This window comes from Brienomyrus brachyistius, chromosome 9 (assembly GCF_023856365.1).
Source record: "Brienomyrus brachyistius isolate T26 chromosome 9, BBRACH_0.4, whole genome shotgun sequence".
NCBI classification, from domain to species: Eukaryota; Metazoa; Chordata; class Actinopteri; order Osteoglossiformes; family Mormyridae; genus Brienomyrus; species Brienomyrus brachyistius.
This window is the reverse complement of record NC_064541.1, coordinates 26,899,045-26,913,819: the sequence shown is the minus strand read 5'-3', so window position 1 is coordinate 26,913,819 and position 14,775 is coordinate 26,899,045. Positions and strand designations below refer to the sequence as shown.

General features: G+C 43.7%; 1 protein-coding gene across 3 annotated transcripts; it reads right to left on the bottom strand.

The window, feature by feature from the left end:
• Positions 1-1,614: 1,614 nt before the first annotated feature.
• On the bottom strand, positions 1,615-13,152 carry nod1 (nucleotide-binding oligomerization domain containing 1). Of its 3 annotated transcripts, XM_049026037.1 has the most exons (12): positions 13,050-13,152; positions 11,629-11,899; positions 11,366-11,540; positions 9,208-11,011; positions 8,971-9,054; positions 7,670-7,753; positions 6,930-7,013; positions 6,772-6,855; positions 4,760-4,843; positions 4,359-4,442; positions 3,800-3,883; positions 1,615-3,601 (listed from the first exon to the last, which is right to left on the bottom strand). In XM_049026037.1, the coding sequence occupies exons 2-12, from the start codon at positions 11,857-11,859 to the stop codon at positions 3,529-3,531; spliced, it is 2,871 nt and encodes a 956-aa protein (XP_048881994.1). In that variant the 5' UTR covers positions 11,860-11,899; positions 13,050-13,152; the 3' UTR covers positions 1,615-3,528. The 3 variants fall into 3 exon arrangements, with proteins under 3 accessions (XP_048881994.1, XP_048881996.1, XP_048881995.1); XM_049026039.1 differs by lacking the exons at positions 1,615-3,601; positions 3,800-3,883; positions 4,359-4,442; positions 4,760-4,843 and adding an exon at positions 5,362-5,874; XM_049026038.1 differs by lacking the exons at positions 1,615-3,601; positions 3,800-3,883; positions 4,359-4,442; positions 4,760-4,843 and adding an exon at positions 5,362-5,826.
• Positions 13,153-14,775: the final 1,623 nt, after the last annotated feature.

Sequence of the window (14,775 nt, the reverse complement as noted above, 5' to 3'; positions counted from 1 at the left end):
AATGCTTAGAAAAGCCCACCTGTAAATGAAAGATCATAGGTTCAAATCCCCGACTACCAAGGTACTGCTCCCCGGGTGCTGAATTACCTGCACCCTGCTATGTCACATATGGGTTAAATGCAGAGGACACATTTTGTTACTGTGGTGTGTCAACAATGACAATTGATCATTAAATTCTACTGTTTGGTGTGTTTTTCAACCTTTTAATGACCATTTTCTTGTAGCTGACTTCTGTGGCAGAAACTGTCATATATTTATGCTGGGCAACAAGGCACTGCCAGAAAGGGCGTAGGTGTGGCCACATTTTTGGTCATAAAGTCAATCAGTCATGTAGGTCGACAAAGACCTGTATAATAATGTAATATAATATAGTATAATACATATATTGAAGACTCCTTCGGGTCTCTTGTTCTCGATATACGTGCACAAATACAAGTCATAGGTCAAAACATTGCTAAATTTAGCAGAATTATAAACTCCAGAAATGGCACTAAACGGAGAGCCATTTGGGAGTTGAAACGTTCGGCTCTTATTCTGGAACTGAGCCAAATGATATGGCTCACTAAGAGCCGGAATTCCCATCGCTAAATGAAACTCGGTCGTCTGTTCATAGTAGGAGTATATGTTTAGTCCCAGGTGCAGTTTCGAGCCAGTCAAATGCTCACTTTCAGCACACCTTACATGCCTCGCTGGGTCTCGCTGTCCATAGTTGTGGAGGGAAGCAGCTGTCAAATCATATTTCTGAGGACAAGCGGAAGAACGAAAAGAATGAGGCTACTTCCCAGAACCCCTATTTGCACCACCCTCCCTCGCTACCTTTCCTTTGCCCCGGAAGGTTTTCTGAACTGCAGATGTTGAAATGCTGTCCCAGAGTCATTGAGGGCTGATTTTCACTCAAATGACCTCTACGCCAGGGGTGTGAGGAAGTCTAGTTTAGAGTAGCCTTTCAAATTCACCTTAGGTGACACCTACGCATAATGTGTTTGCAGCCTTGGGGCTCCTCCTTCAGTGATGACTTCATACATACAGGTATAGCATTTTTGTAAGTCACTGCTTTTTATCTGCGCTACCCCTCTCTCCCTCACTCACTAGTTCCTTCCCCCTTCAGCTTCATGAACTTTCAACTTTAGACAGTAATTCATGACGGGAGGGAGTGAGGAAGCTGGGCTGGGGCCCAAATCTTTGCAGGGAAATGAACATGAGTGTATAGTTCCTGCAAGGGACCTTCTTCCCTGCGAACAAATTGTTTGCAAATGTCGCAGCATTAGGCATTTCCTGCGCATGCAATTCTCACATTGCAGGGATTGCGATAGTCTGCTGCGTTCAAACCATGCATTACTTGCACTAAAACGTTTTCACTTAGTCATAAGAAACTAAACTTAGTAAGCTTTGTAATTTTAAAGATGGTTCCTTTTCAACATTATTTAGTATATGTAAAAAAAAAACTGCGTAAAGTTTACCACGACTGCTTTCGTATGAGCTCTGTTCAATAATAATAATAAGTTCAATATTGAAAAATACAATCAGTAGCACTATGCACTTCTTGCTTGCATATACGTTAAAATAATATCATAGGAAATACCTATGCAAACAAAAGAAAACCATATAATCTCCTAAGAGTTCAACTATTTATTCTATTTCAAATACAAGTAATCCTGTCACATCACAGTTATACTGGAAAATCCATACAGAAGAAAGAAACAAACTGGTCTAAGCTGTTTTGTTTCAAGAATATATAAATACAAATATACAGAATTCATTCTCAGCAGACGGACATTCAACTAGCTCTGAGACTGACGGAAAAACAAGTGCTGGCTTCACTACAGCGTCCTGCCACTGCCATGTAGTGTTTTTAACTAGAGTAGGTAACACTGAAAGCTTCAGTTTGCATTATTGAGCAATTATTAGTAAGTGGAAGTGGTTGGAGGTCATGAAGATTTAAAAGCAAAGTATGACCACGCCAGACTTAGTCCATTTGAAAGGCTGAAAAATTGCTGTCACTGCCTTGTGCCGTATTGTTACTGGCACCAAACCCACGCTGCACGCCGTGCCAGTCAGCTTCTGGTCGGGAAACAGCTGATACCTTTGGCTGACGCTGGACTAACCATGTGGAATTTCACCCTGAAACCAGTAACCATTTCATCCCAAGTACAAATTAAAAGATTGACTTGAGGGTCGGCGGCATGGTGGTACAGTGGTTAGCACTGTTGCCTCACACCTCTGGGACCCGGGTTCGAGTCTCCGCCTGGGTCACATGTGTGTGGAGTTTGCATGTTCTCCCCATGTCGTCGTGGGGTTTCCTCCGGGTACTCCAGTTTCTCCCCACAGTCCAAAAAAACATGCCGAGGCTAATTGGAGTTGCTAAATTGCCCGTAGGTGTGCATGTGTGAGTGACTGATGCGTGAGTGTGCCCTGCGATGGGCTGGCCCCCCATCCCGGGTTGTTCCCTGCCTCATGCCCAGTGCTTCCTGGATAGGCTCCCCCCCGCGACCCAGTAGGATAAGCGGTTTGGAAAATGGATGGATTTGAGGGTCAGATAGTAAAATAAAAACATGTTGTGTGTGTATGAGTCAGATGAGCCCTGCAGACTCTTAGTCTGAGACCCGTGATCAAAATCATTCATGTGCGTGTTGTTGTATTCACTCATGGAGCTTGTGGCGCGTTTATTAGAATTTAAACAAAAATAAGTGAAGAGGGGAAACAAAGAAAAACAGGTCATGACATGTATTCCATAGAAATGATATTGAGCAGAAGCCAGTGATTCGCCGGATTTGCTTTGTGTCTGTTGGTACAACTCAGGGCACCACCGAGTTATCTGTCAGATTCTGTTATAACCTTTCATTTGGCTATATATTTATAATCACAGAAACTTCAAATATTACAAAGCAGTATCATCCAGCCCTAATATACAATACATTCACAAAAATAAGTAACTGGTTACATGCACCTCTGCAATCTGATTGGTAATCTCTCTGAACCAATCACTTTTCCTTCTGCACTTCAAACATTTTTGGCAAGAAAAACTCCCAGAAGCGAAACCGATGGGTCAGAGCAGCTGGTGTCTCGCAGTATCTGCCTTTAGAGATAAAATGAAGGGAGTCTGATTCTGGAATGGCTGACACTTTGGCGTTTACTGTAAAAGATGCATGTGATGCAAAGCCCAGATATAGCTGATTGATTCCATGTTATTAAAATGATGTTTAGTGTATTTGCGTGTGTAGCTCTCCAATCAGCACACACATGAGAATCTGCTGTGCAAACACATTTTTCAATCTTTATCTGCAAGTCCATAGCTGTCGATCAGCTTCTGTGGGTCTTGCTTTGTGTCTCGCAGCTGGAGGGGGGCCGGGGTCCTTGTTCCCTCCTGTGCCTCTTGTGTGATCAGTCTCACACACACACACACACACACACACACACACACACACACACACACACACACACACACACACACACACACACACACACACACACACACACACACACACACACACACACACACACACACACACACGTCTCGCGTTCAATTTATCAACAGAAGCGCAGTCTTTTCTCTGCCGCAAACTGCTCCTCTTCCTCCACAGTAATGAGGTTTCCTTTCACACTGGGGGGGGAGGGGAGGGGGGGGGGACACCAAAACAAAAGTAATCTTGCACTGCAGCAGCTTCTGGGCCTCTTATACCATAAAGAATGAGGACATTCACAACCCCAACCACTTTCCACCATGACTTCTTACAAACGGCAGGGTTGCCAGGACGTGTGGTCAGTGCCCCGCTCCGCTGAATAAGGAAGCGCCACTCACCAGATCTCCTTTAGAGTCGTGTTGTGAGTCAGTGCCTCGGCCAGCTCCCTGGCTCCCTTGACCGTTAGCTTGTTGTTCATTAGCCTGTGGGGGAGATGTGCGGGGTGGAGAGATTGTCCAATCAGGCCTGTCCACATTCCACATTCATACTGGAGAAATGAAACCACCCCTCAATCCTAAAAGAACAATCCAGCTACACCAAGCTCTGCTATTTTACCTTCACTTTGGTGAGAAAACAAATGAAAACACAACCCGAGATCAGATTTAAGATTATGAAGGATAATATCGTTATATTTTAAAACGCCTGACATTTGACAGTAAAGATCCCTAAAATGAACTCCTAACGCTTTCGACATTTTGTAATTGGCTAATACTAGGAACAATTACTCAGCTGTTACTGCTTCAAAAAAAAAAAAACTGATGACTCATTCTCCACTCAGCCTTGTTCCAGGAGGCTTTCAGCGTTTGCGTCTCCTTCGGATCATAACACCAGCTATCCCAACAGAACTGACCAGTGGCCCGCATGAGATCAGTGGCCCACATGAGATCAGGTCCTCACATGAGATGGGTCAGTCCCATGTTAACCCGGACCGCTTCAGCCAGGGCGGTTGCTGCCTCGTCTGTGAGCTCGTTCTGGAGCATCCTAGAAGAGCGAAGTACACGGACAGACACTGTGATCATAATACTCTGGTTTGTGTGCTGAAATAACCTCAGAAATAGCAGGAAACACTTCCATGAATGAATCATGCCAGCTACTCAGGTATATAAACAACAACGCTAAATGCAAGAAAGGACATATAAACCAACTATAATACAGTATATTCTAAAGCCTGCACCCCTCGGTTCGCTTTGTAATTCTTACTCCAATCATTAGTTCTAAGTCTGCGTATAAAGAAAGCGAGAAAGAACAAAGCGAGTAAGCTGGTGTGATAATAATGGCCACACTTAGGCAATGCTCACCAGAAAATGTGAACAGAGGTGTTCTCCTTGAGAGCGGCGGCCAGGCTCCGCCCCCCTTCTGAGGTGATACCATTGGCTGAGAGGCTGAGGGGGTGTGGCAATTCAAGAATCAAGACACCCCAGAAAAATACTGGCCAGGCAGCATTTCAATTGCTTTTATGACAATTGAAAGGAGCCGTGGTAACCAGAGTGGCGGATAGTGACAGTGACTGCTACACCATTGAAAACGCAGTATCTGCTAGCAGTTAAAACAGAATGAGGAATAATGATACTATTTAAAAATAATAGAGCAGCACAGTGGCTCAGTGGTTAGCCCTGCTGCCTCACACTCGTAGAGTATGACTCTGAGCATCCGCCAATGAACTGGCATCTCATCCAGGGTATATCCCAGTATTGTGCCTCACACTCCGGGGCGACACCATGACCCTGATCAGGACCAGCGGTTTGAAGATGGATGAACCGTAAAAATTACTCAATATAACTGACATAAAAGTGTTAAATTATGGTTCACTATTAAACTATATTATAAAAAAATGTTTCTCTGCGGAAAGTTGCATCTATGAGTATACAATACTGTGCAAAAATCTTCAGCAGTCCAAGAAAACTGTTAAAGCTATTTAATCAGGCTAGTAAGTGTACACATATTTACCCAGAAAAAAAAACACACAATTTAACAATAGGACATATGTTAATTACGAGCAAAAAGTAACTGATATATTGTTGAATGGCTAAAAAAAACACACTATTTTGGGCGACCATATGACACTTGTCGCCAATGGCTCCCAAGCTCTGCTCTCCCGCATGTCCCTTCCACCTTTTTCGCCCTTTCCATAGTCCAACACTTTCTTGTTGGTGATCCAACCCAAATTCGGATGATCCACTTATCGCTCCAGATGACTGCTAATCAGCGTAGACCCCGCTCGGCTCTTTGCAGCATGGAGAAGTCGTCGCCCTGCTCTGATGGCGAGTGAGGAGGCCCTTTCCCCGCCTCCAGCTTCTACAAGGTGATTTCCCCATCATCAGCTTCTTCTCGGAGATGCAGGGTGGTCTTTCTGGTCGGGTAGTCCCTTTAGATTCGAATTCTCCATTTGAGGTTCTGCTATATTCTTTCTGACCTGGGGGGTAGGAAGGTCTACTTTGTTGCCCGCTTAGGTTCCCACCCCCTCTCATAGCTCATTCTTCCTGGACCTGTCAAACCACATTCTTAAATTCCAGGAGTTTGAGATTATTATCGGAACTGATGCCAATGTCATCTACGACCCTGTTCTGGATAAATCTCCCTCTCTCTTGGGTAGCTGGGTGCCACCCTCCACCCATTCCTTAGGTAAATTTGTAGAGGATCTGAATTTGGTCAACTTCCTCTGTTTAGTTAACCTTTCTCTTACAGAATGCTCATTTTCTCACCTAGATTCAAATCTCAGTCTCGTGTAGATTAAATCTTTGTTTCTTGCTCTCTTGTACCTGCCAATTTTAATACGTCTCTGCTTTCCTCTTCATCTGATCACAAGTGTGCTTTCTTCCAGTTAGCTGTAGCTAGTAAATTATTGCCTCTCAGACTTGAGCAATGTGATTCATTTTCAATGATCTCTTTATTCAAAACTAAGGATGGGGTTCTCACCACTAACCCTCAGGAAAGCAACTGCTTTTTCAGTTTTCAGAAATTCTTCAGATTTATTCTCTCCACCCTCTGTCTCCCCACTCTCCATCTCTCCACCCTCCAATCCCCATTCGTTTCTCGATGTCCTACCCCTCCCCCGGCTCTCGTATCCAGATGCTCCTCGTTCAATCACTGAACTTAAAGAGGCTCTGGACTCCAAGAGCCCAGGGAAATCTCCCGAACTCCTCTCTGCCTTCTGGAAACAGCTTCCTAACCCTCTCTTCCATATTTCTGCCTCTCATCTCCAGCCTTCTCTTAATTCATCCCCATGACTTTACCGCTTAAACAAGGTAAAGACCCCACGGACTGTTCTATTTACCACCCAATGAAGGGGGGGGGGGGGGGGGCAGCTCACCTCAGGTTTGTCAAGCTGGGGTGGTTCTTTAGTGCCTCTGCAAACACTGCGGCCCCCTCGTCTCCGATGGGGTTACCCCACATCCTGCACACGGGAAAGCACCGTGAAACATGGCCCCACGGGGACCGGCGGCCGAGGCGATGCTTTCTTAACGTTACCCAATATCAAAGATGGTTTTGCTCTTCTGAATCGCACTGGCCAGGCACTTCCCCCCTACACTGGTGATTTTGTTACACCCAAGTCTAAAGAGAAGGAGCCAGGATACATCGTCAGAACACAAAGTGCCATTTTTTTTTTTATTATTATTAGTGTCGCCACAACCAAAGGCTTAGTTGTTACATAACATCTAACGGTTCCTTTTTCTGGCTGGTAAATATCGGAAGCCAGACATTGCTTTCACATTAGAATGAGAAGTATGTTACAGACATCTGCCAAACCGACACCTGATGTCACAGTATAATTTTACCACTTAATCCACAGGTGACTCCATTCCTCAGATATCAGCTGCCACAGAAACTCCCAATATCACGTTAGTGACACCTTTTCAGATGACAGATTCAAGGAAAAAATCTCTGCTAAAGTACCAGGATCATGATGAGTGTACATGTGAAAGCACAGGTCTCGTCACACACACTAGGGCGGTTTACAGTAAACTGAACAATTAGAGGTACTGGATTTATCAAAAGATACGGCAATTTTAATAATTACAGTATATTTTCCACCCAGATTTATAGATGTACATGACATTAGCCATACGAGCAGCATTGAAACTAAACCTGTATTCTTTAAAAGTGATAGAATTTGTATTTCTAGAAATACCCACATATATTATTTATGATATTCGTTACTATTAACCGCATATAGCAAAACAGACTAAAGTTTTAAAAACAGAACATACTTGACGATTCTCAAACTTGGGCACTGCTCAATGATCTGAGCAACCAGTTTGGCTCCAACATCTGTAATGTGATTCTTGTAAAGTCTGTGTAATAGAACATTTGATTAAAATATGTCAGCATTTTCTCACAACCAAGGGGTTCTTTATAAGCAGCGTCCGAAATTAACTTTTTGACTCACTAGCCAAGGTGGTTGGTAGTTAAAAATTTTTTTTTTAAATCCACTGACCAACCCGAATTCCTTTGTGTGTCGCTCATGCATTTGTTTTCATTTTAAAGGTTGGCTTACAACTTCATCACTACATCACTTTTACTTAGCCTGACGGTAACTAGCAGCAGACTGGCGGCAAATGATAGTTACCCACATTCTGTGAAGAGCCGCCCCTACTCTGCTTCTGTTGTTTATTGTCTGGTTGCAGTTTTTGTCAGATGGTTGGTTAGACAGGCTTAGATAAAAATGCCAGGTTCAGGGAGGCACTTGGAAGCAGGGCCGATGTGTGTGTGTGTGTGTGCATATAATTACATTGTGGGGATCAAATGACAACAGCAATGCGATAAAAATCTGTTATTTTAACGTTGCGGGAATAATTGTTTTGCTTCCCACAATGAGAAATTCAATTTTATGAAAATCTGACCGCAATCAAAAAACTAAAAATGCCAATAGTCTTGTATTTAGTTTGGTTACTTATGGTTAAGGTTATGGTTAGGGCTGGGTAGGGGTTAAGGGTGTCATAGTTGGGATTAGAGTTATACCAATTGAAATGAATGGATGGTTCGCACAAAGATATGAATACAAATGTGTGTGTGTGTGTGTGTGTGTGTGTGTGTGTGTGTGTGAGTGTGCATGCGTGTGTACACGTGCACAAATCAAATGCACTACAGCCTCTCAGAGGATAGTTTCATTACACAACTGGTAACACTCTACCCGACGGGGCACAAATAGTATCATACTATTACTTATGAATTAACCGCAAACCAAGTCTTAGTTGCAAACTTTTCTCATGTTAATTCATCATTAATGAATTGTGATGCACGTTTTATCTCAAGTTCAACTATATTTGTTCATGATTTGTATAGCAGTAATTGAGGTACTACTAAGTATTTATGTCCTGTCAAGTTAACTGTTACCAAGTGAGTTAGTACAAACCCTATCCTGCTAGTGTGGCTAGTCTTCTGGAATTTACTTGCCAAACGGAAAATCCACCCTCATTTGGCACCTTCCTGGTGTCAATTTCGGACCCTGTTTATAAGTTAATCATTGGGGTGACATCATTGACCACAGCTGATATGTGTATTGACCTACCCCAGGACTGTGACCACTTTATACTTCACCAACTCCTCTGCAAGCACTTCCATGCTGCTGTCTGTGACTTGGTTGACGCACAGCCTGAACATGGAAAGAGACAGTGCTGTATGCTTCTACACAGGCAGGAAATCGGCCAACTTTAATGGTCGTTGAGTTGACAGCTACCCCTGTCCTTGTTTCCTCATCTTTTTCCACAGTGTCCTCTTTTAGCCCCAAGGTATGGCATTGACTCACCTCACCACGGTCATCTTGCTGAAAGATGGGCGCAGCTGCTTGATGCCATAGTCGCTGATATTGTTGTTGTCCATGTCTATGCCCAGACGCTTGCGGTGGTGGTGCAGCACAAAGTTGAGAGCACCACAGTCGGCGGAGAACATGTTGCAGTAGGCCAACTTTATGTAGTCAGCTGAGATGCCCCTGGCAGCCAGTCGGGCCACATCCTCGCTGGCGGTCTCGAATATGCAGCGCAGCATCCACAGGAAGTTGCCCATCACATGTACCTTTTTGTCCCCGGTCTCACCTGTGTAGCGTGGCAGGCCCTGCAGATGTGACTTCACGGTTTTGGACAAGTAAGATTTTAGAACTCCCCTCTTCTTGCGCAAAGAGGCCGGGGGAAGCAGGTGCTCCAGTAGGCTGCCATTAGGCTTAGAGAGCAGTCCGCACAAGAAGAGGTTGGTGAACTGGAGATGCTCATTAGTTTGAAAGGGGTCACTTTGACGGGGCTTGGAACCCCCAAGGCATGGACCACAGGAGAAGAGAGACTCTTTCCGGTATTCACACTCAGAGAAAAACTCCAAGATCTCCCTGGACTTCATTTCCTCCTCCAGTATGAGACTAAAGGCAGCCAGGAAAGACTGCAGGGTTACGTGCAGGAACTCAAAGGTGGCAGGTTGCCCGCAGCCATCATATTGGTCAACCGGCCTCAGGAAGCCTACCTGCAGGTCATCCTCACTGACGCCACAGGCAGCGATTTCATTATAATCAAACATAAACTTGCCCTTCCGCATGCCAAGGAGTGCCAGCTTCGCCACAGCTGCCAAAACCTGAAGTCCTGCTTTGAACATGTCACTGGTACAGCGGGTGCTCTTCTTCAACATGTTGGGGGTAGACAAGCGGCTGAGGAAGACCTCGGACAGCAGCAGGAAAACTTTGGTGATGGTCACACAGCTTTCAGGAAGCTCAAAGTCATCATACATAGCACGGAAGTGCTTGAAGCTCTTAAAGATGATCCAACAGAACAAGGGGATGGAGCACAAGCTGCAGAGGTGGGGGTTAGCCTCCAACTGCACAGACACCTGGTCCCTGTACTCCCTCTCTGGGAAGTGCAGGGCGGTGTATCGCTTGAGGTGCTCTGGTGAGAACCCCTTGAGAAACACTTTCTTTTTCAGCACCCGACTTTCAACCTCAGTTCCTGTTCGAGCAGTGAGAATTTTCAGGGATCCCTTGAGCAACTTTCCACTGAGAAGGTTCATGAGTAGTAGGAGCGGGTGGGTCTTATCCTCTGGGGACACCACCTCAGGCATGTTACCCAAGTCGAAGTCAGGGTTTATCTCATCGTAGCCATCAAACGTGAAGAGCACCGTCTCAGGGAACCTCTGAATATAACTGAAGATCTCCCCATCTGGATCATTGTCTGGGTAGCAATTGTGCTTGAATAGGAGGTCCTTCAAGGAAATCTCATCTGTCTCTTTGAAAGAACTGAACATCCTGCATCGGAACTTGAAGAAAAATTTGGCCCCAGTCATCAGCTCCCTTTTGGACCATAGGTTCTGTACCTTCTGGAGCAGGATGGACTTGCCAATGCCTGCATCGCCAGTTATTAAGATGGTATCAGCATGCTTGTTGAAGGCCCCAGTGTCGTCGAGGAGTTGTTCCACACTACTAACGTATTCGAGGTTCTCGTTGCGTTCGTTGAGCATCTCCATCAGGGTGTCTGTATACATGTTCTCCAGAGGGATCTCTTCCTTCTGGGAGTAGGACACGATGAACTGGGTGTCACGTCCCAGCTCATGTCGCAGCTTCTCAGTGTATCTGCTGACTGCGAGAGAGCTTTGGCTCAGTGTGCATGTTTAAACTCGGCTGGATACTCAGTGAAGCAAGGAGGTTTTTTTTTTTTAATACAAATACCCCGCGATTTATGATGAACCCAAGTAAATATTGTAAGCTGAATATGAATATCATATGGCATGTATGAGATGTTTAACCTGGCAATTGCTACAGAGACTGGAAGCGTGGCTGGGTGGATGCTGCCGTGGTTATACAGATGTTATGTGATCACTTCATCTGCTATAATTTAAATATGTAAATAAATAATTTGCTGCAAAATAACCTGCTGTAGGAGGATAGACACAACCTTGGACCTTAAGGGTGTGAAGCTAATAGAAAGACTTACTTGGGTCAGTGTTATGCACAGGTATTTGCTGGATGAAGCTGGAGGGCTCATACTGGACATCCCTAAGCCAAGGCTGTAGGTCAATAAAGGCGTCGCAGATCTTGTGGAGAATGTACACAAAGTATTCCGAGGTTTCTTCCCCTTTGCTTTGGACCAGCTCCAGGATCTTACGCATCTGAGTAATATAAATTTCAAGCTATTGGAAACCCCATGGTGACAAGCAGAGTTGCCTGTGTGTGCGCGGGAATGCGAGTGTGGCCTACCTGGTCAGGCCTAGTGGAGGTACGCAATACGATCTCCACGTCCTCAGAGCAGAAGTAGCCACTGCGCTGGAAGTTGTCCAGAATGCACTGGACGTTCTTCACCTGATGTACCAGCAGTTCCCTGTGCACTGTGAGCAACCTGCAGGTGGACGCAGGGCTCCTGGGGGTCACCTCCATGCCTGGGCCGCACAGCATGGCATCCGCTGGCTCACCCTCACCACCCACATGCATGGGATGCGTCTACTGTCATCTCAAAGCGAGTGAAGGTTGGCTGGAAATGGGAAATAGAAAAAATTGATATTTCTTCTTTGTTAATGGTTAACTGAAATGTTACACTACAAGAATGCATCTACAGAGTACGGTACAAAAGTAATAAAGCATATTACAAGGTACACAGAGCTTGCTGATATGTTCTCCAGGATTCTTCTTATCCTCTTATCTGCTTTAAACAGTTTAATTGTACAATACTGTGTAGAATATGCCTTGTCGTTGCAGCACTGCACACAGGGTTAAAAAAATGTAGCTGTTGATCTGTATACCAGTAGATTAGAAATATAGATGCAGTATTGATACCATTTGTAACACAGTGGTTCCCAAACTCAAGCTGGAGCCATATACTACAAGCAGGCTTTTACGTCCGAAATGATACTGTGGTAGGATTGGCCTGTTGATGATCTATACTGAAAAAGTGTTCTGAATAAGTTCTTATCAGAAAGAGGGTAGAAGGAAGCCTATAATCTATATATTGCCACCACTGCAAGATTCAGGTCCTTCAAGATGAGTACATGAACTTGATTTTGTTTATTTGTTCCATTAAATGAACATCCATCCATCTACGAGAACAGGTTTATTACGTCCTGTATTAGATGCCAGATCCACCAAACAATTAGAACCCATCAGAGTTAAACACTTGGACAGAAAGAATATCTTGTCATTATTTCGAGATGGAAAGGTTTAAAAACTTTCAGGCAGTTCAATTTAAACATTTACTTTTTAATTTATGAAACCAATCGACAATATAAGCAGTGTCGCTAACGTAAGTTTCCGTAATATAGTGGTCCCCGGTTCGAAATCGGATGGAAATGTGTTGCTAGTGTAAACAAGGTTTTTTTCGCCCCGTGATCAATAATATTGCTCTTGTCTTATCTTAAAGAACGCCTGGAAATCACTTCACATAAATTATAGGTTTTTAGAACCTAGAAGTGAAGCGAAACCACACTTTCATTTTGTCAAAAGACACAAAGCGTAACCTGATGAGTACATATCTACCTTTCTATGTATTAATGTATCCAAAACGGACGCGTTTTAACACGAACAAGAGCAAGTGGATCTAATGAATGCACAGGCTCTCACATGTAATTCTATTAACTACCTTATACGTAATGCTTCTTGTTCAACTATCTGGATATCAAGAAACTTACCAGACAGCGCAGTAACATTTTCCCCCCGAGCCGCACCGCTCCAAACACCCGAGGAGAGAAACACGCCCCGTAGCGCAGATGAACTCTCAGGATCAATATCATTGGCCAACGAAACGAGCGCGCTGATTGGTCACACTGCAGGCGCTGATACAAACTGTAACGCGAGTTATAGAGCAATATCGCTTTCATCATTCACTTGAGGGAGAGATCGAGTTCCTTGGTGTCAAAGAGGGCTAATTGAATTTAATTAACATCAAATATTAATTCGGCTCAGATCTGAAAGATATAGCTAGCCCATGGTTTAATTTGGGATTTGTTATGTTAGCTGATTTGCTTCATTTACCACCAGATCCAGTGATTTTCTCATAAATTCAGATAACAGCATAAAAGATAATTCGCTGCTCTCAGTTAATTAATGAAATAATCAGTTCATTTTAAAAAACCCCGCTTACAAATGTATTATAATAAATTACTGTCTATTCTTAGGCTTACATTTTTCTCCTGACACCAATAACCACGTAAGAGTTATATGTATATAATTTCTACCTGACTGTGTCATGTCAATGACCTACACGAGTATACAGTGGAATTTTTCAACTTTTGGTTATGAATTAAACATTTATATGAGCTGATACGAATAGTCCAAAATAAAAAAATCCAAGGGTCCCAGCATATTTTCTACACTATTACAATTTTTTTGCTTATACACTAAAATTAAAACTTTATCACATTTAGCGAAACCTAACACTCAACACTAGCCCAGATTTGCACATTGTCAGCTTCACACTTTTTGCAAAACAGTACACACCGTGATTTGCAAAACACTAAACACACTTGTATACATTTGACACAGAAACACATGATGATGGGGTGGCATGGTGGTGCAGTGGTTAGCACTGTTGCCTCATGTGGTAGAAAAATTTTAAATATAACACTTAGAATAAAAGTCGGACCTCTCAGTTTGGTGGGTAAAGGAAATCTCTTTTATTCAAGCAACTCAGCAAAGCCTCCCGTCACACTCTGGTACTTGGTACCAAGTCACCCGAAGCTCACAGAGCAACCAGTTGATAAACCATAACTCCCAATTCCCAATAAGGAACTCTAAATCCTGACTGGTCACGAAACACCAACAAACCGAGCTCAAATGTATAACACCATTCTCCTGCTCTATTGGTTCACCTTGGTGACAAGGTAAAATCCACCCATCTAGCTCAGTTTACCGGAATCTGTCTCGGCTTCTAGACTCTACTTGAGATATGTATATAGATATTGATCATATGACATTGAATCACAATTAATGTTTGGGTGTTCAATTGATTAATGATTAACATATTGACATCCTTGTCATTGAATCACTGCAAATACATGGTTAATATATGATTAGTATGATTAACATAGCTACTTATACATTTGCACTACTGCATAGCTTGCTATATATTGTCTGCCACAACTATTCTATAAAGCTATAACTCACTGTGCACCAGTTGGGGCAGCTTCGAATCTCCTCCTGCAGGTGGTTTCTCCCCCCCCCTTGTCTGCCTCTCCAAGGTCCGAGCTTTCTTCAGGGTCTGCGGAACTTACTGCAGGCAGCTATCGCGAAGCGAGGTCACACAGTATTTAAAACAATCTCTTCTTGCCTAAGGCCTAAGACATAACAGACCCAATATGCCCCCCCTCCCAGGCCTACCAATGTCCAATTTTACTTCCACACTCACACCTCTGGGAC